This window comes from Rutidosis leptorrhynchoides, chromosome 10 (assembly GCF_046630445.1).
Source record: "Rutidosis leptorrhynchoides isolate AG116_Rl617_1_P2 chromosome 10, CSIRO_AGI_Rlap_v1, whole genome shotgun sequence".
Classification (NCBI taxonomy): domain Eukaryota; kingdom Viridiplantae; phylum Streptophyta; class Magnoliopsida; order Asterales; family Asteraceae; genus Rutidosis; species Rutidosis leptorrhynchoides.
The window spans coordinates 306,150,913-306,176,341 of NC_092342.1; the positions used below are offsets into that span (position 1 = coordinate 306,150,913).

At 35.1% G+C, this 25,429-nt stretch overlaps 3 protein-coding genes across 4 annotated transcripts; 2 read left to right on the plus strand and 1 right to left on the minus strand.

Annotated features, from left to right (window-relative positions):
- Positions 1-4,379: 4,379 nt before the first annotated feature.
- Positions 4,380-7,856, plus strand: LOC139871680 (uncharacterized). Of its 2 annotated transcripts, XM_071859408.1 has the most exons (4): positions 4,380-4,617; positions 5,368-7,017; positions 7,386-7,509; positions 7,723-7,856. In XM_071859408.1, the coding sequence occupies exons 2-3, from the start codon at positions 5,395-5,397 to the stop codon at positions 7,494-7,496; spliced, it is 1,734 nt and encodes a 577-aa protein (XP_071715509.1). In that variant the 5' UTR covers positions 4,380-4,617; positions 5,368-5,394; the 3' UTR covers positions 7,497-7,509; positions 7,723-7,856. The 2 variants fall into 2 exon arrangements, with proteins under 2 accessions (XP_071715509.1, XP_071715508.1); XM_071859407.1 differs by lacking the exons at positions 7,386-7,509; positions 7,723-7,856 and having other exon boundaries at positions 5,368-7,248.
- Positions 7,857-9,160: 1,304 nt separating this feature from the next.
- On the minus strand, positions 9,161-10,797 carry LOC139871683 (major pollen allergen Ole e 10-like). Its single transcript, XM_071859410.1, has 3 exons — positions 10,728-10,797; positions 9,964-10,215; positions 9,161-9,470 (listed from the first exon to the last, which is right to left on the minus strand). The coding sequence occupies exons 1-3, from the start codon at positions 10,795-10,797 to the stop codon at positions 9,436-9,438; spliced, it is 357 nt and encodes a 118-aa protein (XP_071715511.1). The 3' UTR covers positions 9,161-9,435.
- Positions 10,798-12,793: 1,996 nt separating this feature from the next.
- On the plus strand, positions 12,794-14,270 carry LOC139871681 (F-box protein At3g07870-like). Its single transcript, XM_071859409.1, has one exon. It carries the CDS (start codon positions 12,824-12,826, stop codon positions 14,063-14,065), a length of 1,242 nt encoding a protein of 413 aa, XP_071715510.1. The 5' UTR covers positions 12,794-12,823; the 3' UTR covers positions 14,066-14,270.
- Positions 14,271-25,429: the final 11,159 nt, after the last annotated feature.

Consider the following 25,429-nt stretch of genomic DNA (forward strand, 5'->3'; position numbering starts at 1 on the left):
GCAATGCTAAAAATTGCCTAAGGATCGATTTGTAGGACTTAGAAGATTCATAATGAATAGAAGATTTTTTCGCATAAGTACGCGTTTGTTATGTGCACAATATCGAATGTGAAAATTGCAAAGGGCAAGTCTGAATTATGAATATATGATAAAGTAAAGCGCTATATAAGTAAAACAAGTTGCAATTGCGAAATATAATCATTTCATTAATAAACACGCTGTGCAAGCGCGTGGATTTACAAAAAACGCAATCTATACATTGCGGGATTACAATTTACAATCTACTTAAGATGTTTTAAAGATCGAGCGCTTTAATATCTTCAAACGTAACGCCCTCGCGTTGGCTAAGCTCTACTAAAGCTGGTATGGTGACTTTCTCAACCTCCTTCTTCGCTGCGGCTAGTGATTCGCTGGCATCATCGGTTGCACATATCTCAATGGCCATGTCCGAGGGAAGTGGTTGGGAAAGATCGCCAAGTTCGCAAAGCAGATCATACCACTCGCAACGAGTAACGAGTTTGGATGCTTGGGCGTATGTTCGAAACTTCTCAGTTACTGGTTTCGAATCCATGATTTTGTCGCCGAGTTCGGGAAGGTATTTGATGAGTTGAGCGAATTGTTCCTCAGCATTTTCCGCTCTCTTTTTGAGCTTCGCGTTTTCCTCTGCAGTTTTTTTTAAGTTGGGCCTCAAGTTTCTGCGCTTTTCTTTGTTGCGCATTGGCAATTTTAACCTGCTTTTCGTATTCACCGAATATCTCGTTAAAGCGCTCAACGTTGTCGATGGCTAGGCAAATCACGTTATAGCAATTGTGGAGTCGCTGTCTCTCGGCTTGAGGAAAAGTCAGTTTGCGGTATTCATCTTGTGTGTTTTTGGGGATGAATTTGCAGAGTTTGCGGTATAACCGGTTGGCTTGTTCTGCTTCTGCAGCTTCATCAGCATCTTCTTCTTCTTCTTGATGGGATGTTTCAGCTTCAGAAGGAAGGCTTAAGTCTTCATTGTCGGGCTCTTTCAAAATGACCTCGGGGATATTCTCGGTGATGTTGTATAGCGGCCTGGCCTCACCTGGGAGTCTGAAAGCATAACTAAAAAGAGATAAGCGAATAAAATAAATTAGTGCGGTTAAGATAACAATGCAATATAAATAATCACATGGTTTGAAATTTGCTTACTCGTTTCTTGTTCAGCAAAAGAACGACTGCATCTTTTGCGAGGAGTTGTAGCTCCCTCTGTCGCTTTTCGCTTTTCGCGGTCTTCACCAGGAATGGTAAGTGTATTGATAATAGGTTCATCAATGGGAATAATCTCGCCGTCTCCGATTTTTAAGCGGCGTGCTGGTTTAATCCCAGTGATGTATGTTGACCTCATTACCAGCTCAAGGTCAATCTCTGCAACATAGTACCGCAAAACGTTACGCAATTACAAGGGTAATATGTAATATGTATTTGTATAAAAGTATAAGCAATATACCGTTGTTGGCGGCGTCGACTAAAAGCGCGTTGCAGTTGCCCCATAGCCAGTACATGGATACTCCGCCAATATAAAGCGGCACGTTGGAGTAGGCCCGCATAATCAAGCCTGCGTTCTTGATTGTTTTCAGTAAATCTTGTTCAAGGTCATCCGGGGTGACCTTGTCATTTACAGTTGCGTCCATTTCGGTGCACCATGCTTTGGGTATGTTGCTATCAACGTGGGCAGTGTTATTAATAAAAAAGAAGGAACTGCGCCAGTTTTCAATAGAATCCTTGGGGGAAGTCATCACGCCATGACGACTGCGGAAGGAATACCACCCCTTATCTTAAGGAGTAAGGCTATTAAAAGAGCGAAAGGTGTTAAGTAGTGGCTGCTCATTCAGTGCTTTGCAATACATCTCGAATAACACAATTTTATTAATCGCGTTCGGATGCAGTTGTGCCACTGCAACCTTGTAGTATTCGCATACTCTGTGAAAGAAGGGAGTAAGAGGAAGGCGTAGATTGCCATGTGAAATGGCAGCCTCATATATAGTAATCATTCCCTTGGGCGGAGCATTCGCCCTATCCTCCGCTGATGGGGCGGTGGGTGAAAATTGTGCAAGCAGTAGATAATACTGCTGCAGGGTTTGGATTTTTGCCTCCGTCATATATGACACGAAGGCGCCGGGAGTGTTAGTAGTAGATGAGGATGCCATTTTCAATGATATAATTAAATCGGCTGTTGTATTGAAACGTTATTGGGGTTGAATCGATTAATTGCAATAAACGCGTATGAATAGGAGCGTTTGATTGAATAAGCAATTGAAGAAGAAAGCGTAAAGTTTTTTATGTGAGTTTACCAGCTATTTATAATTGAAATTAGGGCGAGGAAGTCGAAAGGGTAATGATTACTCTTAAACGGCTAAAATTACCGCAACGTGTAAACGGTAATTTTCTAGCCGTTACAGCGTTTCTGATTTGACAGCTTTGCAAAGTTACCGTTGTAATTGTGAGTTCTAATTGCTACAATAAACGGTAATAATTTGGTGGTAAAAAATTATTATTAAAAAAATCACTTGCGAATATATTTTAAGGTAGCACGGTTTTATTTATAGAGTTTATCATGATATATCTGCTTCGCGAAATGTATTATAATAAACTGGGGGGACTTGATCATATACATAGCATTGTATATGTATATTTTATTGGCTAAAGGTCAAAAGCAGAAGTTACGCGAACTATAAGGTGTGAAATATCCGCTGAAAATAAGTATAGCGGTTATGTTTCCGCCTTAATAAAAGACCGCGGTTTAATCCGCTAAGTTTCCGCGGATAGTTAAGCAATCCGCAGACCGCGGATATTTCGAATACTATAAATAGAGAGCATGGCCTCTCATTTATAGGTTGTTGATTCTCTGCCATTTGCTCTAGCCTTCGTGATTTTCACTTGTGATTTTGCCCAAGGGATTTCTGCATTCCGCTAAGGTGAATCATGCTAATTGACAATCAGGACCGGGTCGGGGTGGTTGATCACTTGATTGTTAAAGTGAAAGACGATCATCGAGGCCCAAAATAATCATCAAACATCCCATCATCCATCTTATTATTGCACTCAATCCTTAATTAAGTGATAACTTAATTTAGGATTGATCGGATACAATTTGAATTCTATCTCTACACGTGAGTGGAGAAACGATTTCTCTTATATTTTAAGATAAATGAAGGATTGTTTATATTCTCACATCCACATACCATGTATGTGCGGGATTGAGTATTGTTGTTGTTGTTGTTGTCGTTTACTATATAATTTAAGGAGAGTATTCAAAGATATACGTGTAATGATTAAGGATAATTTCAACTTTAAATGATTCAACATAAATTATTATTTCATTCGATATCACTTGTCATTAAGACGTTACAAACAAAAAGTGTTGAATACTTAACGATTTAACATTCATCATAATCATAATTATATGAATCATTTTGTTAAGAATTAATCAAAACAAAAACTAATACTACCAAGATAGTTGTATAACATGAGATACTAATTTAGTTACCAAACGCACAAAACCCTCAACTTCCAAAAGAAAGCTTATTTTATGGTCTCTTAAGATGCGTTTGATAAAACTGAATGATTTAGTGCTGAATGATTCAGAATCTGAATGGTCCAGAGCCTCTGAATAAGGTTTGCTCTGAATGAAAATAAGCTGTTTGATAATTATTTAGAATGAACGATATGAACTGAATATAACTACCTTATAAACGTGTGATATGAATAAAAAAAATTCAATATAGCTGTTAGTTAGGTGATCAGGATATGATTTCAAGAGAATATTATAGATAATTTAGGCTCTTAATGGTTAAGAGAGTGTTTCATCTCTGAATGGTTCAGAGCTGAATACTGAACCATTCAACACCATATATCATTCAAATGTCAGAAAAAAACGCACTGAATGTTCAATAGTTCAGCATTCAGTGCTGAACTATTCCTTTAAGAGGTAAACAAACGGCACCCTAATTCTCTCACTCTCTCAGATCCTCGTTGGACAAAACCAAACCTTCACTTTTCCTCACTACCAAACAACACTACCCCACCCCCTGAGTGCGCATCATGCACACATGCGCACTTTTACTTCCCTTTTATCACATGAACCAAAAGCAACCAACTTTTTCCCAAACCCCAAACTTCTAAATTCGAAACTATCCACATATATTCACTTGTATACAATGCATTAAGGATTGTACAATATTCTTTATTAAAAAATCTATGCTTTGGAAAAGACTACATCTTAACAAAACCTTAAAGCTTCAATTAGAACTTTCACTACGAAATCATTACATGATCATATTAAATTGTTATTACTACTAACCTAAACATACTTATCAATATGATGACATGACGCATCTTATATATGGTCGGCGATTTGCCTCAAATCATCGTTTTTTCATCTCAAGTCCTAAACTTGATCAATACCCTGTTCTTTAATTTTGTTATAAATAAGCAATACACATTCTGTTTGTATAATCAGGGCCAAATTTTCATTTTTTATCACCTTTTTCATTTTTCAAGATTTACAAAAAGCTACCCACTTGGAACTAATCAAAACCAATTCAGCGGTTGATTTGGGATCTAGTTGACATCGAATTGCGGAAGATGCGAATTTAAGTAAGTTTACTTCATTCTGCTCTGTATGTAGTGTTAATTGTGTAACACAATTGAGTTAGGGTTTTAGAATGATAAATATTTGATCTTTTTCCTAAATTGAGTTTATATTACTATGCTTGTTAGAGATTATGCTTGAATTGTTATGGGTTTTGGTTGGATGAATTTAGTTAATTGTCATTTTTATATTATGTTGAATCTTTTTGACTGATTCTGAATTTAGTTTTTAGCTGGTAATCTTGTTTAATTTTACTGTTTACATGAGAATTTGAATTTTGTTGAAGATCAAGTATGTAATTAAGTGATTAGTGATCAAGCATTATTATTGCAAGATTCCCAATTAGATACCAAAAACTAGATAGCCATTTAAATTTTTGTTGAATTAATGCTAATTGAAGCTCATCTTTCTTAGGCTCTGTATATTTATTATCTTTTTGAGATATCCGATTATAAAATTAGTGATTTTTTTTTTTGTTAGCGAGCTTCAATCTTTTACCAGGTTTGATTAATGTTTCTTGAGTTCACATGTCTTTAGTACTTTGAAAATTGCATTACTTTTCAGTCTGTAAAAGTCATCAAATTAACAATAATAATGCTATACGCGATCCTCTGTTTTGTGACTATCAGGTGGACTTTTAAGATATTGGAGTAGCAATTAAACATTTTATTTTTTTTCTTTGAATATGGATATGGATTTAGCATGATACGGAGTATCAGTTTATTTGGTTATTGAAAGTTGGAACCTTCTTACAGGATCTGGTACGCATTACGCCTTTTGAGATGGAATTGAACATACAAGAAGCTATTAAAGCTAAAGAAATTGCAGAGAAGCTATTTGCTGCTAAAGATTATGCAGGTGCCAAACGGTCTGCTATAAAGGCTCAAGCTTTATGTCCCCAATTGGAGGGTATTGCGCACATGGTGGCTACTTTTGAAATATACGCAGCTGCCGAGTCAAAAATAAATGGTGAAATCGACTTGTACTCAATTCTTGGATTGGACCCATCTGCAAAGAGATACGTGCTAAAACGACAGTACAAAAAGATGGCTCTCCTTTTGCACCCAGACAAAAATAAGACTACTGGGGCTGATGAAGCCTTTAAGATCGTGTCAGAAGCATGGGCGGTTTTATCCAATAATGCCAAACGAAGATCGTATGATGTTAGGAGAAATTATAACTTGTTGGCTGCGGTTGACCGGTCAAACATGTCTTCTTCTGGGGTTGTTTCAGACACGTTTTGGACCGTGTGCACGTCTTGTTTCGTCCAGTATGAATATCTTCGAAAATATGTGAATAAGCAGCTTACTTGTAAAAACTGTCGTGGCGTTTTTGATGCTATTGAAACAGGTGTAGCTCCAGTCGCATATTGCCCGTGGTCTACAACTAATAACGGGTTCACAAACCATTCGTACAACGCAACTAATTACAGCTCACCAGTTTTTAGTGTCCCAAATGGGCCCGAGTTCAGCTACAATTTGTCGTTTCAGAGGAATACGTCTAGTATTTCAGACCCTAATGGATATGCGTGTAATTCTGTTCCAAAAGTGAACGGGAAGCATCTTGTTAGGCCCCGTAAGAAAAGAAACATTGATGTCGTAGATGCGCATCGGACCACAAACGGTGACACCGCTTCAATGATGGAACTGGATGAAGGTGTAAATAACGCACTAAACGGGTCCTATTTGGTTAACCCTGTTTTCGATTCTAGGAAATTGTTAATCGATAAAGCACGATCGGTGATTCGAGCCAAGTTGGGGGAAATAAAGTTAGCTACAAAAGCTGAAAAGAACGGGAACATGACGAAAAAGACGATAATCGTCCCCGACCCAGATTTTCATGATTTTGATACATATAGAACAGAGGAAGTATTTAAGGCAAAACAAATATGGGCGATTTATGACGAAGAAGACGAGATGCCTCGTATTTACTGTTTGATTCGTGAAATTCTTTCTGTCAAACCGTTTCGGGTTTATATCAGCTACCTAAATTCAAAAACCGACACTGAATTTGGTACTGTGAAGTGGATTGAATCCGGATTTACTAAATCTTGTGGAAGTTTTAGGGTTTTTCACTCGGATGTTGTTGACCAAATCAACATATTTTCTCATCTTTTGGGTCGAGATAAGGTTGGTAGAGGTGGTTGTGTTAGGATATACCCGAAAACAGGCGATATTTGGGCTGTGTACAAAAATTGGTCAGAAAAATGGAACCGAAAAACACCAAAAGAAGTGATTCATCAGTACGAAATGGTGGAGGTTGTCGATAATTATTCTGAAGAACATGGGGTCCGTGTAGCTTCGTTGGTCAAGTTAGACTGGTACAAGACGGTTTACAAAAGGAACCCGGATGAGCATGCGGTTCGGTGGATTTCGAGGGGAGAAATGTTGCGGTTTTCGCACCAGGTACCATCTTGGTTGTTAAACGGTCAAGGCGTTAACTTGCCAGATGGGTGTTGGGATCTTGACCCTGCGGCTACACCCGAAGAGCTTCTTCGTGCGACGGTTAACGAAGAATCTTAAGTGGTGTTTTTACGAGATTGATTCTGACAAGTTATGAGATTTGATAATGTACAGATCAAAAACTGATAGTAACAATGGAATGAAAGTATTTAGAGATATAGATGGTAGAGTTACAACTGGTTTTATAGGACTTAAAAGTTGTATTATCATTAAATTTCTGCATAATTGAAACTGCATAAATCAAATTGCCCATTCAATAGGTTACTGCATTCGTGTTTTATATTCAGCATTACGTTCGTTGTGACTCGCAGTTATTTGCTCCAGCTGGTGACTTAGTTCGCAGGTGCCTGGATGCGGTTGTTACACTAAGAGGTTACCATTTGAATCATAAAGCTGCATTTGCTTGGTGCTCTTATAGCTAAAAATCCCAACGTTGTAAGTTCCCTTTTTTTTTTTTGTTGGTAACACGTTTGATGTGTTTTGAAAGTGATTAGACCGATAATGTGATTTGAACATACAGAATCAGAGTATGATATGAACAGATTAATTAACATTCGTTGATTATTCTTTTTAAGACCTGAATCTGTTATGACGGGTTGCAGATTGATTCATATACTGTCTGTTTTCCCCCCTTCTTGTGGGTTGTAGTTTGGAGGCATGGTTGCAGACGGCAGTTGCGGCGGTGGTTTGGTGACTAGCCCGTCCCAATTCGAAGAAAAACGTATACTAAGTCGGGCAACGGTCAAAAGTCGGGTCAAACTCGATCAACGTCGCCACGTCGGTCAATTGTCGACTTTTTGTCCGGCTTTGTTCTTGTGCTAATGAAAAATCCCTAGCTCATATAAAATTAGCTAGGAAAATCACCGACTTACTTCGTATCCCTTAAAGATTAATTTATAAATACACTATAATTATAGAAAACATTATAAAACACACACATATATATGTGTGCGCGCGTGCGAGCGTGCGTGCGTTATATTTAAACTAACACCACATTATCTTATTCGTAAATCATTTGTTTTTAAATATTTATGTTTGAAATATTTATATTTAAGATCAACTTTGATCAAAGTCCGTCTCGACAGCGACTTGACCCCGTCTGGACCGACTTGACCTTTTAAGGTCTTGACCGACTCGTCTCCATCTCGCGTCTTTCCCAACCTTGTTTAGAGGGCTTTTAATTGCTGGAATTCTTGCATTCTCGGTGAAGTAAGTACATTTTGTTTTGGTTTGAGCTTTGTTCAAGTTATCCATTGTCATTATCTGAATATGCTACATAGGACTGTGAAAAACAGTTGGTACTTGATGCTATTTATTAGTATATTTTGGTAGAAAATGCATTCTTTAATAAGTGATGAACTTTATGCAAAGCATTCTATGATTTCCTTTAGCCAAGTCATGCAATGTAGCCGATGAATGTTTAACAAAAGGTGCCAAGCACTAATTTAGTTGCTAATCACCTTTGCCAAGTTGCAAATATTTTCCGGGTGTTAAATGGTGCAGTATATAAAAATAAACCATAATAATTTAAATAACATGTTTACTTTCCACTTAATAATCTGTTTTTGTACAACTCTTAATTCAATAAGTAAAATTGGCGTTTCTTTGTCACTTAATCTGTCACTTAATCTGAGAATTGGTCTGTTTTTAGGAGATATAGAATCGGACACCCTTTCCCAAACAGAGGCAAATGGAAACAGAGGCAGAGGCAAATTCAGAAGAAGAAAAAAAAGTAAACAGCCCAATGTTTCTATTGATTGTATAACATAGATATGGTTCAACTATAAGGGAATAACGGGAAGAAACGAGTTATGAATTTCGTGCATTGTTGATTAAAGTTTAAACTTTAACATTTTGAAGGTGTTTAGCATCTTAGCCAAGAGATAAATATCTTTCTTGAGATGATAATTAGCCGGTTAGTAAATTACACGATTGCTTCTGGCTGTTGTAGTAAGAGCTTAATTACTTAATGCTATAAAAGTTGTACGGACGATTGTCATACTTAAAACCTGGCGGCCGTTCTTGTAACAATAGCTTCAATTTATTACAAATGTTTTTCTTGTTGCGTCTTTCACATCATAGTTACACTGGTCAAAGATGAAAATGTTGTCTTTAATGTTGCAGGTGTTATACGGTGGCATTCCTTCAAGACAGAACATACTCTAAAACTACCGCATGATGATTGATACGCAGAAAATTTACGGAGTTTGAAATGCGTAAAGTGGCTCATATTAGCAGGTACCTCTATGTTACTACTCCGTATTAAACAGAGATATTTTTTAACACTTTGGTAAATGAAATAAAGAAAACAATTAAACATTTGTATGGAACTTGTCTTTTCATAATATGTCTTCTTTTGCATCAAGGATTATAGTCATATTGGCATGCACCATGGCCTGTGACAATAATAAATATAAAAAAACCAATCAAAAGATCAAATCTTAAATTAGTAGTTATTTAAACAGCATGTTATGATTAAATATGCATGGCTTTTTTCATACTTTATATTTTTAATATTTATATGTATTTCTATATTTATATAAGGTTAAAAAGACAGCCAAAAGGATGGAGGAATGGTAACTAAAATATGGAATACGAATAGGAATAAACTATAAAGTAAAGTAGATAAATAATAGGTTACTAGAATAACATGGGTAACCTCTTTAGACTTGTATAAACTTTCACAAGAAAAAAGATTAAATTAAACTAAGTGTAGGATCTATGATAATAATAATAATTATTATTATTATTATACTTTTTCCGGTGTTACCTTTTCTGTAACCACATGGGCTTAGACTGTCTAGATCATAATGTTAGCTAAGGTTGTAAACTTAGCGCTTAAGTTAGTTTAAAACTTTTACGCCTACGAATTACGAAAGATGTGCTTACTTGGATCTTTTTCGGTGGTCATGGCAGCACTATGAAAGTAGCAAGAGGCACCGATATGCTTAAACTTTTGGTAGTAACTATTAAAAGCGAACGAAGCATGATCTTTTAGTGTGTTTGGTATATAACAAGATTGATTTTCTTGAATCTTGCTACAATCTGCACCTCCTTCACCACATGTGTAATCCATTGCAGCTTGTAACTCTGCATCTGTTGCCTGCGAATCCGCAATGCACCATTGCTCGAATTCCCCTTCTACGAAGTTACCAAAATTCAACCCCAGGTAATTAAAAATTACAGTTGGTAATAAAACACTTAAACTAATGACCAAGTATGCATCTTGCTTTTGGGGGGTCTGTGTTGATGCAGGATCAGTGGGCCCACCAATATATAATAATGTATGTCAATTAAATATGGATAGGGGGCTGCTATGATCTTGCAGGATCAATGGGTCCATTATATATATTGTTCAGTTGCTAACTTGCTATAGTGATTAAAATGCACATGGGCATTGTGGAAGATGGAATAAGAAACTGAAACTAGCAGGTTTTTTAGATTAATTATTATCATTTTTTATTACTTATTGTATAATATAATGTGCATGTCTGTACTCTGCATACACATATACTTAAATTTTTTATAAAAACAAGCACCTTAATATATTAATAAAGTTTGAAGCTTTTGGACCTTGAGACACCAAAAAATCTATAAAGTTTGAAGCTTGTGGACCTTGAGATAACATTGAGAACTGAGTTAGGTTTACTTACTAGATGTTTGTGGACATACCACCATAACAAGTAGGACTAGGAGCAAAATCTTTAGCAGAAAAGGTGACATCTTTGTATACTGCAAATTGTTAGAGAGAGAGAGAGAGAGAGAGAGAGAGAGAGAGAGAGAGAGAGAGATGAATAGGAGAAACAGATGAGGTTTATATATATGACAAGGGAAATAAACTTTATATGAAAATGATGAAACAAGATCCAATATAAGGCTGTTGTTTGTGTTGGATCATGTGGAAGGTCTCTCATTATACTACATTGTCTACTACATCCCACATGGTGAGGTTTTACATTGGTGTCAATATTCTCACTCGAAACCATATCCATGATCACGGGCTAATGTGTTTGTTTCCCCAAATTTTCGGAGTCGTTGGTATAGTTTTCTAATGCATGAAATACAATTTAACATCAAAATTTAGGGTTTTGGTATTTTGCTGGTTTGTTATGGAAAAATGCAACAGTCTTCACTGATAGAATAATTCTTGTGGCGCAATTTGAAAGTTTTGTAGGAGCAAAAAGTATAATATGAGTTATGACAGTAATTTGAAGGCGATTAAGGCTGCGTCCAACACTGAATGTTGAACCATTCAACATTCAGCGCGTTTCTTTCTGACTTTTGAATGACATATTATGCTGAATGGTTCAGAATTCAGTGTTGAACTATTCAGAGCTGAAACACTCTTTTAACCATTAAGCACCTAAATTTTATGTAATATCCTCAGAACATATCCAGAACATTTGACCAACACTATATTGAAGCTTTTATTTATATAACACGTTAATAAAATAATATTACTCAATTCATATCGTTTATTCAACATGATTAATAAACAACTCATTTTCATTTAGAGCAAATTTTAGTTATAGGCTTTATTCAGCTCTAAATCATTTATTTTTATCAAAAACACCTTAATAATTCAAACAGACCTTAATAATTCAAATGTTTTACGTTAGAACCCACTTTGCCACTATAACCCTTTTACATAATTGGTCCATTTGTCAATTTCAAAAAGTTCTCTTTAATTTTTATAATAATTAAAAAAAAAGAAAAAAGGTTGTGTAGGCTGTAAAGTCAATAAAGTCAAACCTAGTTATTGATCTAGGTGTGAATGAATAAAAGCTTTTGAAATAAAGGAAAAATAAAAGTCATGATCGTTACTAACCCACCTTCATATAAAATAAATTGTCAAAAGGAAAAAAGTTGTTTAACCTGCTATGCTAATCTACCATTTTCCATATTATCGATACGTAATAATATAAGTCAATTAAAATATAAAGAGAAATGATGTATGTTTATCTGTCTGTATATATTGTAATATTAGACATTAAACAGCATTAAATTTGAGAATAACAGTGGCACATCTATGTCGTGGTAATGGTTAATTAATCATAAAAGATTAATGGCATAACTGCATAAGTAAAAAGTAATCTATGCATGTGTTTATTTAGGTCTTACCTATTCAAAGATATAAAGAGATTTGTTAACAAAAATTATCGTTATCGTTCCTAATTATGAAATACTCGTATTTATACTCCATGTTTAAGGTGGTAAGATTAAACATTGCTAATTGTTATATATGAAATCTCAATACATAAATAAACATATATATATATATATATATATATATATATATATATATATATATATATATATATATACCATATATTTTACAAAGATGCAATATGTGATTTTGCATCATGATATGGTCATTATCTTCTCAGCCTGAATTTTTGTCCCAACATCCGTTTTTAATGGAGAAAAGGTAGACTTTTGTCACATATGCATACAAATTTTTATTCAATGATGGACCCCATAAACTTCAATTTTATTCAAAAAATTGCCCTGCATCGTTAAATATAATATAACATACAATATTCACTGCACAATGTATAATTCACCATTGCATTGTTACTATCAATCAATAATATTCAAATACCTCGAAGCTATTATATCTTATTTTCCTTGTGCCTTCCGTCTCTCATAGTGTCAAAAGCATCTTTTTGCTTTTGCTTATTTTTCTCCATTTCCTCATATTCATCTTCTTCATCTTCTTCATCTTCATTGGTTTCTTGTTTCCGGGTTCATGGATTCAAGTATCCAAAACGAGCCCAGAAACAAAAAACCAAAACTCATAGATGAAGAAGAAAAAGAAGAGATCTTGATCGAGAACCCGTTGTGTAACGGGTTCGATATATTACCTAGAGATGTACTTCTTGATATTCTTACTAGGCTGCCCATATCATCACTTATTCAATTTCGATTCGTATGCAAGTCATGCGACATGTTGTCACGTGACCCTGAGCTGCCACGTATGCACCACCAAGTGGCAGACCGAGCTGACCCCATTTTGGTGTTCCATTGTGATTACCCGATTCGAAACCAGCTTTATTTTGTTGGGTATGGTGGTGATCATAGTGGTAACAAGATTGTGCGAAAGATATCGACACCATTTTGTGGTTCAATGCCCGAATTCAACGTTATGGGCTCGTGCAATGGCTTGTTGTGTTTGTCTGATTCGTTGTACGGTGAACCGGTTTACTTGTTTAACCCGTTTACTAGAAACCATCTAGAGTTGCCTAAACCTAGACAGTTTCAAGATCAGGAGGTGGTGTTTGGGTTCGGGTTTAATCCGGTTACTAATGAGTATAAAGTTGTTAGAATTGTGTATTACAGGACGCCACGTAGATTAATTCGAAACTATAGGGGTTATCCCACATCCGAAGTTCAGGTTTTGACCATCGGTCAACCGAATTCGGATAACGTGTGGAGATGTCTTGGTAAAGTGCCGTATCAGCTCGATAGGCAAGCGAAAGAAGCGGTTGTGGTTAATGGGCGGCTCCATTGGGTGAGCCGCCTGGGTGGGAGGCGGCTTCCAGGTCGAACTATTGTATCGTTTGACCTGGAAGATGAAAAGTTTAAACTGGTTACCAAACCGGTTAACCGGAGCAACTATCATCTGGCAGTGATTGACGGGTGTTTGGCGGTGGCTGTGTCGTGTGGGTATGGGAAATTAGAGATTTGGGTAATGAAGGAATACGACGTGAAAGATTCGTGGACCAAGCAGTTTGATATTCACGGTGCGTATTTGGCAAAAGTCCCGAGTCATGATTATAGGATATGGCGTGAAGCGATGAACGAGAAGATGGTTAGGGTTTTGTGTGTGTTGAAGAATGGAGAGATATTGATGGAGTATAGAGGAGGTCGTTTGGTGAAGTATGATCCAAAATGGAAAGAATTCAAGGATGTTGTGCTTCATGGGATGCCTAAGTTGTTTCAAACATTTGTACATGCTGGTACCCTTAATTGGACTCATACATTAATCTAGCAAGTGATTGACACTTGCTTAAAATAACATCTATCTATATTATTATGAACATAAGTCTTACATTTGTGCAATTTCAGTCAACATTTGATTGGTATGATAATGATACTAAGCTTCAGTCTTTATTACATATATATGTACCTTCTGATCAAACTAGAACTCTGAAAAGTTTTACAGTACTTGTTTATTACTGTAACTTCTTATGTTCATCTCTGAGAAATTTTAAATGCAGGGGAAAATGGCCGTTTCCGGCCGCATGATACCCAGATAACTCGTGTACATCTGAATAAGAAAACATTTACATTCTCTGGGTAGCAATCGGTCACATGATACACGGATAGGCATATGAGTAAAAAAATAATGTCCTTCCTCGAGTAGCGGAAAACTTTATCCATTTACTCGTTTACAGAATTATAGGTAACGTCCAAGTGTCTTATAATTTCTTACACAAAAAATGAAATGAATTGGGATCTATTAATAACATGCAAAGAAAACCTTGTACAATCAAGAATGAGTGATAAAAAGTTTGCATCTTTAGGTTATTTGCTATGAGGTGAGATTTTACATGTCTTCAAACGAAACTGATTTGGTGTTGGCGTGTATGCAGTTTCCACGTCAGTACTCCTGAAAGTTATAAAAAAAAAAAAAGACTTGTGAACTCAAATAATCTTGATACAATCTTGAAACTTAGTCAACATTATTTTATCCCATGAACAAAATGAAAGATTAGATGGAACAATAAGATTATGCGAAAAAAAATACCATGCCAAGAACAGAGATGTGTAGTGTATATACTGTATAGTAATGAGTCTCACCAGACCATTGCTTAGTAATGTCACTAACAAAACTCAGCTTGTACCACAGATCAAATATAATGAGATGGAATTATGACCCTTTATTTATGAACGGATCGATTCAGGTTATGTTTTTTTTCTAGCCGGTCAAGTAAAACATTTTTTAACTTTTAACCCCAAGCAGGTCAAATGGTTTCTACGAGCCAAGCAAGTCAAAGGTTTCCAAAATTTGCTTTCAACGCCAAAGGCCTTCAATTTCATAGTTGATGTTGAGAAAAGCGACACCAAATTATAGCAAACCGCTAGTAATAATTGAAATAACGACAATAATAGGACACCGAGATTTAACGTGGAAAACCCCAAAAGGGTAAAAACCACGGGCAAGGAAAGAAACGTTTCACTAATAAGAATAATATGAATTACACTTCTCTTTAATTACAAGGATAAGTACAAATCTTTTATATCTCTTGTAATTAGGAGACTAAACTCACAAACTCTCTATTAACCTTTTTAGTATACAATATGGAGAAATGTTTTAGGATGAGAAAAGAATGTGTTTTGAGATGATTTAAAGAGCTTGCATGAAGCCCTTATTTATAATACTTGGAATGAGGTTGGTGAAGATGTGAATGCATATTCACAAGTCTAATTTGTCTACCACAAATTGTAGGCACCAAACACACTGATTCAAACTTTGCTACATGCCATCTTTGAATATTATTTCAACAATCTCCCACTTGAAGATTTGATTGAAGCTCAATAAATCTTCACACGATAATCCTTCCTTGCCAATGATGTTGCTTACGTTTCTGTTATGCCGCATGAGGAACGGCACCAAATAAACTTGTCACGGTTGATTAACTTTGTTAGAAAATCAGCCACATTGTTGTCAGTATGAATTTTCTGCACATCCACGGTTCCTTCTTCCACTGTCTCACGAACGAAGTGATACTGAACTCGTATATGCTTTGTCTTTGAATCAAAATGCCGGATTCCTTGCAAGATGCAAGGCACTCTGATTGTCACAAAATAGAGTGATATTCTTTTGTTTGTGCCCGAGTTCCTCCAACAACATCTTCAACCATACTGCCTCTTTAGTAGCTTGAGTAGCTGCTATATATTCTGCCTCTATTGTTGACGTGGTTACAACTGACTGCAGTTTTAAAACCCAGCTTACTGTTCCACCACAAAGTGTGAAAACATACCCGGTGGTAGATTTACTTTTATCCATATCACCTGCATAATCTGAATCAACATACCTTTTGACAAAACGCAACATCCGAGGTTCTTAGTAATATGAATTAACCGAGTAGTACCTACCATTTAAGATTCACACGTAATAGCTTAGTACGAAAAGATTTATTTTGATCTCAGAATTCATATATATATATATATATATATATATATATAAAATATACATATAATTTCTTTAGAGGGAATGAGTTAATACTTCATAACTCGTTGATACGATATACGCGTTGTTGATTAGTGATAATGTTTGCGGTGATTATGGATCTGGCGGAGCTTGTGGTTGTTGTAAATGCTGCTGATGCTGACGATGCTGATGGTACTGACGGTGTTGCTGCTAACAGATCTAGCTTGTAAATCGTGCACCATTCGGATCAGGGTTTTATTTCATCATTTCTATTCGCTCATTCATCTGGTTTACAAATAGAACTAGAATAAGTAATCTCTAAAACTTTTTGACACTACATATTCTCTGCAGAATATTTCTTCGATGAAGTTATGAATTAATACTTCATCGTTTGTTGTTGGTATTCCTTGGTATCTATGGTGCGTATGACGTTGATGTTCGAGGTACAGATTGTGATGTTGAGGTGTGGGATGCGGATGTTGTTGTTGTTGGTGGTGATGGTACTGTTGGTGTTGCTGATGGTGGTATTGCTGCTGCTGGTGCTTGTAACCTTTGCACCACATTCTCCAAAGCCACTACCCGAGCGCGAAGCTCATTGACTTTTTCTATTACACCGGGGTGATTGTCGGTTCGGACGAGTGGACGAATAAGATCTAGAATTTGAGATAATATATAATCGTGACGAGACACTCTGGAAATGAGAGAGAAAATGGTGTCTCGAATAGGTTCGCCGGTAAGTGCTTCAGGTTCTTCGCCAAGAAGGCAATGTGGTGGATGGAAGGGGTCACCTTCTTCTTGTCTCCAATGACTAAGCAGGCTACGAACTCATCCCCAATTCATCCAGAATAGGTGATGGCTGATTGGTTGATCCATTTCGGTTACACTGTCTTCGGAATTCAGGTGAATATCCATATCGGAATAGCTGTCGGAGTTTAAGGAATTTGAACTAGATGCGGGATCCATCTTGTATAATTAGGGAATTGATTTTTTATATGAATTAGATTATAGAATTTAGTTTGGTATTCTTCAATACATAATTTACATATGTATATATAATACCAAATTCCATAAATCACGGAGAAATTTTCGAAAGGTGTCAGGAAAAGTTTACAGTAACAGATACGCTAAGATATGAATTTTGTCTATACACTATTTATGCAATAAATGCAGGAAAACGTGCCTAGACTTAAGAATGATAAGCATGTAATTTTCGACAAGAAATGATAAGCAAAACTTTTAACATGCAGACACGGTCGAAGTCTAGACTTACTAATGCATCTTAAAAACTATCAGTTAGACACACTCATGCAAGACCTGGTTCGCTAGGACCAACGCTCTGATACCAACTGTGACGATCGCTCCAAATCCATATGGACGAACACGTCATTCATCGATTTCATTGCGAGGTATTTGACCTCTATATGATACGTTTTGTAAACATTGCATTCTTTTGAAAAGGCATACCATAAATGAATATTTAAATCAAAGGTTTTCGACAGCTGATGATTTCTACATATAGACAATCACCGTAAATAATAGTTTACAATAGTACTTCCGTTGATAATGCAGTCAAAATAAGATACATGGTGATGATTTGGTGAATGCAACGTTTCCTTGAAAAATATGCCATGTAAGACTCCATGCACATAGCTTGTCTAACATATAAGCAAATAGCGGAAGACTTCTAGGGAACCTGAGAATAAACATGCTAACAAGTGTCAACACAAAGGTTGGTGAGTTCATAGTTTTAATGTTATATATAATCTGTACACAAAGGTGGATCACAAGATTTCAGTTGTTTCATCCAGAAACGTTTATCAAAATATTCTACAAGATTGAGCACCCTGGTAACTAAGCTTTAACGTCTATATAATAATACCCCTGTTTTAACATACATGCAACCAACATGTACAATACACGCAATCCAACATGTACTAAACTCAAATAGCATACGCCTGTTTTATAGTTCAGGCTAGGGTTTCTATACCTGAAACCGACGGGGATGTCAAGCCCTATGGATCCATATATAACTACTCGCGCCCACCAGTTCTTATAACCGGCAGTTACTAGTTACCAAAGCTAAGGAATTTTTGGTTCAAACTCGGTGTAGAATTTAGTATGTACTTGTATCCATTGCGTTTAAAATAAAGTGCATGTATTCTCAGCCCAAAAATATATATTGCAAAATCATTTAAAAATGGAGCAAATGAAACTCACCTTAGCAGCACATAAAGTTGTTCACCGAAATGTGACCGAAACTCGGAATACCAAATAACCGTAGATCTCAACCTAGAGAACATATGTTGGTCAATAAATGTCTAACAAGCTAGGTCTGGTCATAGTGTATCACAATCCTAATGCTCGAGACCGACATACAAAAGTTATCAAAAGTCGTTTCAAAAAGTCAATCTGACTCAATACTATAGTTGAATGATCATGGCAATCGAAACATTTTAACATTTCACATAGTTTCTCAATTCTGGTAAAATTAGACTACAGTTTTTATAAGGCTTTAAAATGTGATAAAATAATCAATTTTGACAATTGTTCAACAAAACAAGACGTGCCTTATATAAGGATTCACTTACTCGGCTGATAATATTCAAAAATCCAATTTATAAATCTTACAAGCAAGTTGTTTAAATATTAATTGCAGATTCAAAAGAAAATCCAATTAACATCAATCATAATTCAGTTGACCATATCTTTTAATTCGTTCATCGAAATTACGCGATTTCTAAATGAAAAGTTATTGATTTTTCGCCAGCTTTCCAAAAACATGTATATCATATACCTTTTACCAGTAATATATGTATTTAATTCGTGATTCATTATAAACTGTTTAACGACTAAATTTAGCATACAAGCATGCATAAATATATAAACTCGAGCACTAGACATGGATACACAATTAATATATAAAAGATAAGATATGAATGCTCACGTATCAATATTGTGATTCAATATTGCAGGGAAAGTATGTAGACGCAACAGAGATGATAAACACTAGGTTTGACTTGCCAATAATACCCACGTACATTACCCATAACCTCCATAGCTATAGCCCATAGTTTCCTTAGCTTTGACTCATTTGAAAACTCGGTTTGAAATTATTTGGACATGACCTTGTCGTAGTATTTTATGTATAATACTAATAATATTACTAATAATAATTAGATTAATAATAATAATAATAATAATAATAATAATAATAATAATAATAATATTAATAATAAATAAATATTACGGAGTATATATCTATATCTGTGTAAATATGTGTGTGTGATATTCGTTCGAGCAAAAACACTTGAATTTATAGTACCTGGCCAGTTGTTTAGCCCCATGCGATCGCATGGTTTAGAGGTGCAATGGCCATGCGATCGCATGGCCCCTTTTTCCAGCTCAGTATGTTTTTGTCCATAAGCTTGTCGACATATTTATTAATTATATTTATAATATATATAATTTATATTAATTATATATATAAATTATATTATATTCTCGTGCATAGTGGACTTGTAAATTTAGTCTCGTTATTTTGTACGTTGATGCCCTGTTTAAGTCCCGGTTCCGATTTTTCAAACGTGGTTTCGTACACTTAGAAAACTAGTACTTTTCGTTACGCGACGTGTACCTTTATCAAGAATTAAACTTAATCATTGATAAACTATGTCACTCGAAGCATAGCTTTAATCAATTAAGTGTTTTGGTTATTTGCTTCTATAAATCATCGTCTCGTAGTATATACATATACATATATACATTTTCATTTTGAAATAGTGTTTACTGTAGCAAAGTTACTGTAGCAAAGTTTTTTTTACTGTAGCAAATAGTGATTTTCGAAAACACTGTAGCTTTTCGGGTACTATAGCAATTCAAAAATACTGTAGCAAATTAATGTTTTACTGGTTCATCTTAAATGTTTTAGTTAACTTATCTAAATATCAATCGAATCAATAATCGAATGTTACTTTCGTTTACTAAATAACTTGAAATCATATATATATATATATATATATATATATATATATATATATATATATATATATATATATATATATATATATATATATATACACATTAAGTTATATATATATATTGTTCGTGAATCTTCGAGAACAGTCAAAGAATAATTGATTACATGAATATAGTTCCAAAACTTGAGACTCAACATTACAGACTTTGCTTATCATGTCGAAAACATTAAATCATTTAAAGATAAAGTTTAAATTTGGTCAGAAATTTCCGGATCGTCACAGTACCTACCCGTTAAAGAAATTTCGTCCCGAAATTTGAGTGAGGCTGTCATGGCTAACAATAAAAATGTTTTCATGACGAATATGAGTTGATAATTAGAGTTTTATCACCGATGAATAATATGGATAAAACAATCCAATTACTCGAAGCGTATGAGAGAAATTATCGTAAAAGAGTGAAATGAAGGAATAGAGATTCGTCTTAATTTTTGACGTAGTAACGATTGATTTCCGGAATTTAAGGAATAGAAAATCTTCATATTCTAAATAAGATTTGATTCTTAGGAAATTAAGGAGATTAAGATCTTCTTTAATTAAATGCGTAATCTGCCTCGATTGCTATGTCTGATATTTCATTATAAATTAACCTCTTCCGTTTCATTTATTTTCACCACTCCTATAAGCTTCTTCCTTATTTCATACTTCCTAATAGATTGTGAAAATGCTTAATCCAGTTCTGATTCTTGATATTTTCTTGGCTATCGTATCCTTCATTCTTCTTTTTCATCTGCCACCAGAGGAGGTTATTTTCTTCTACTATTACCTTGGGGTTATAGTGTTTTTCATTTCCCGTGTCTTTATATTGCTATACGCATTGATATACACGGTTTGTAAATTTCGGGATTGTTATCGGGCTTTATATTTTCCATTATATTTCGGAGTTTCATGCTTTCGTTTTCTCTTCCCGACCTTAAGTCAAGCGAATAATGGTCCAGAATTCGTAGGTATGGAGTTTCAGATGAACATAACTAATGTTCTAAGAAAGAAATGGTAATAGCACGATCTTGATTTATCAAATTACCAGAATATCCGGAAAAGACCGAATCATCAAGAAAAATATTTTCTTGATATGTTTAGAGTTTAAATAGAATGAAAGAGTTATGTAACATGGTTCATGATGAGGGTGGGATTTGTGAACCTTTATCACGTTCTATTAGAAACTCAGCATGACTTGCTCTAATATAATCACGTTGATCAAGTATCATTATATTATACTAACTCATGCTTCAATTCCCAACATTACTTCAAACATCCATTTTTTGAATTTTTCAGATTTTTGAAACTAAAATAGTTTCTTTTATGATGTAACACGGATAGCGCGAAGAGATGAATGATTTCAGATAAGAATAGTTATGAAGATATCTCCAGAAATATCGAGGATATTTATAATGAAAGATACAATGATATCTTAGAATTTCTAATATCGAAGGATGAAGAAGAAGATTTGTTTGTAACGGAATTTGAGTCAGGAGCAAGGTATTCGTTAATGACTTCAGCAGATACTGAATCATTTGTATTCTTTGAAGGCAGGTTTAGTATTTGTGTTTGGTCCACAGCCTCCTTCATAATTTGCTCAATCCGTTTTTCAGTACCAAACTTTCTCTTTTTCTGTGCTTTTCCAACACACTAGTCTTTATCATCAAACTTTTGACTGTTAAAGTCGTTTATAGTTTTTGCTGCTTCATCAGCATTTTTCCAAAATTCGGAGAACTAGTTTTGCAGTTTGGGGTGTTTTTCAAAAACTTCACATTCGAAGTAAGTAAGTCTAGGAGATAGACATTATATGTATATATATAAATGTTGGCGTAGAATTGCTGTGAAATTCGAAATACTGATTGCTAATTCCCGGTAGTTGGTATGGCAATTATTGTTACAAGATGTGGATGAGTACATGATAGGGTTTCAATGAGTATAATGATTTTTCGGAAGGTCAAAGATTAATGAAGTCGTTGGTAAATTTACTGCTAATGTGGTGGAACATAAAAGGTTCCCCGGTAACAAAAACGTGTATATCAAGGTTACAATAAGGCTTAATCTGAAAAGTCGAAGTTGACTGGTTGGAAGTGTGGTAAAACTGGATACTTTGAAAAGGGATTGCAAGGTTATTTTCGGTAAAAACAACGCTAAAGGATCTTGTACAGTTTTGAAGTCAAAGTATAGCTTTGAAAGATATAAAGATCTAAATATGATGTGGCCGGTTCAGAGTTATGACTTGGATTCTGATCCGTCAATATCAGAATATGTAATTGAATTTGTATGAAAACGATTGTATATCATTGTGAGTATTGTTAATAATTTTTGAATCAAAGTTGAAGAATGTACAGTGTAACATATTAATTGCGAACTTAAATATTTCCCGGGTATTACCTACCCGTTAAAGATTTCACAATTAATATTTTGTACAAAAGAATTTTTATTACCGTCTTTATAAAAATATATGTATGTATATTTTCTTCAGATGTAATACAGATTTAATGAGTTAATATCATATTAAGGTCATTTGATTTTCGGCTTGACTTAGAAATGATTAATCTTTAAAATATTAAAGATTACATAATCTTTGCGGAGTATTTCGCTAATGAAATCAATACTTCATTATTTATTCTTATTGATATTCCTTGGTGAAGGGTGTGGTGCTCGTGGAATTCTTATGAACTTCATAAGATATAAATGATGTTTTCGAGTACATCGAAGATAAAAGTGTAAAATCAAACATGTAGTTGATTAATACACTAAGTTCATTATGAAATGGAATTCATTGAGTTGAAACAGATATTGTAGTTAACGATGGTTAAGTTGTTAATGAAGGATGTACATCATAGCATATTAGTAATATGAATTAACCGAGTAGTACCTACCAATTAAGATTCACACGTAATAGCTTTGTACGAAAAGATTTATTTTGATCTCAAAATTCATATATATATAAAATATACATATAATTTCTTTAGAGGGAATGAGTTAATACTTCATAACTCGTTGATATGATATACGCGTTGTTGATTAGTGATAATGTTTGCGGTGATTATGGATCTGGCGGAGCTTGTGGTTGTTGTAAATGCTGCTGATGCTGACGATGCTGATGGTACAGACGGTGTTGCTGCTAACAGATCTAGCTTGTAAATCGTGCACCATTCGGATCAGGGTTTTATTTCATCATTTCTATTCGCTCATTCATCTGGTTTACAAATAGAACTAGAATAAGTAATCTCTAAAACTTTTTGACACTACATATTCTCTGCATAATATTTCTTCGATGAAGTTATGAATTAATACTTCATCGTTTGTTGTTGTTGGTATTCCCTGGTATCTATGGTGCGTATGACGTTGATGTTTGAGGTACAGATTGTGATGTTGAGGTGTGGGATGCGGATGTTGTTGTTGTTGGTGGTGATGGTACTGTTGGTGTTGCTGATGGTGGTACTGTTGCTGCCGGTGCTGCTGCTGGTGCTTGTAACCTTTGCACCACATTCTCCAAAGCCACTACCTGAGCGCGAAGCTCGTTGACTTCTTCTATTACACCGGGGTGATTGTCGGTTCGGACGAGTGGACGAATAAGATCTAGAATTTGAGATAATATATAATCGTGACGAGACACTCTGGAAATGAGAGAGAAAATGGTGTCTCGAATAGGTTCGCCGGTAAGTGCTTCAGGTTCTTCGCCAAGAAGGCAATGTGGTGGATGGAAGGGATCACCTTCTTCTTGTCTCCAATGACTAAGCAGGCTACGAACCCATCCCCAATTCATCCAGAATAGGTGATGGCTGATTGGTTGATCCATTTCGGTTACACTGTCTTCGGAATTCAGGTGAATATCCATATCGGAATAGCTGTCGGAGTTTAAGGAATTTGAACTAGATGTGGGATCCATCTTGTATAATTAGGGAATTGATTTTTGATATGAATTAGATTATAGAATTTAGTTTGGTATTCTTCAATACATAATTTACATATGTATATATAATACCAAATTCCATAAATCACGGAGAAATTTTCGGAAGGTGTCAGGAAAAGTTTACAGTAACAGATACGCTAAGATATGAATTTTGCCTATACACTATTTATGCAATAAATGCAGGAAAATGTGTCTAGACTTAAGAATGATAAGCATGTAATTTTCGACAAGAAATGATAAGCAAAACTTTTAACATGCAGACACGGTCGAAGTCTAGACTTACTAATGCATCTTAACAACTATCAGTTAGACACACTCATGCAAGACCAGGTTCGCTAGGACCAACGCTCTGATACCAACTGTGACGATCGCTCTAAATCCATATGGACGAACACGTCATTCATCGATTTCATTGCAAGGTATTTGACCTCTATATAATACGTTTTGTAAACATTGCATTCTTTTGAAAAGACACACGGTAAATGAATATTTAAATCAAAGGTTTTCGACAGCTGATGATTTCTACATATAGACAATCACCGTAAATAATAGTTTACAATAGTACTTCCGTTGATAATGCAGTCAAAATAAGATACATGGTGATGATTTGGTGAATGAAACGTTTCCTTGAAAAATATGCCATGTAAGACTCCATGCACATAGCTTGTCTAACATATAAGCAAACAGCGGAAGACTTTTAGGGAACCTGAGAATAAACATGCTAACATGTGTCAATACAAAGGTTGGTGAGTTCATAGTTTTAATGTTATATATAATCTGTACACAAAGGTGGATCACAAGATTTCATTTGTTTCATCCAGAAACGTTCATCAAAATATTCTACAAGATTGAGCACCCTGTTAACTAAGCTTTAACGTCTATATAATAATACCCTTGTTTTAACATACATGCAACCAACATGTAAAATACACGTAATCCAACATGTACTAAACTCAAATAGCATACGTCTATTTTATAGTTCAGGCTAGGGTTTCTATACCTGAAACAGACGGGAATGTCAAGCCCTATGGATCCATATATAACTACTCGCGCCCACCAGTTCTTATAACCGGCAGTTACTAGTAACCAAAGCTAAGGGATTTTCGGTTCAAACTCGGTGTAGAATTTAGTATGTACTTGTATCCATTGTGTTTAAAATAAAGTGTATGTATTCTCAGCTCAAAAATATATATTGCAAAATCATTTAAAAAGGGAGCAAATGAAACTTACCTTAGCAGCACATTAAGTTGTTGACTGAAATGTGAC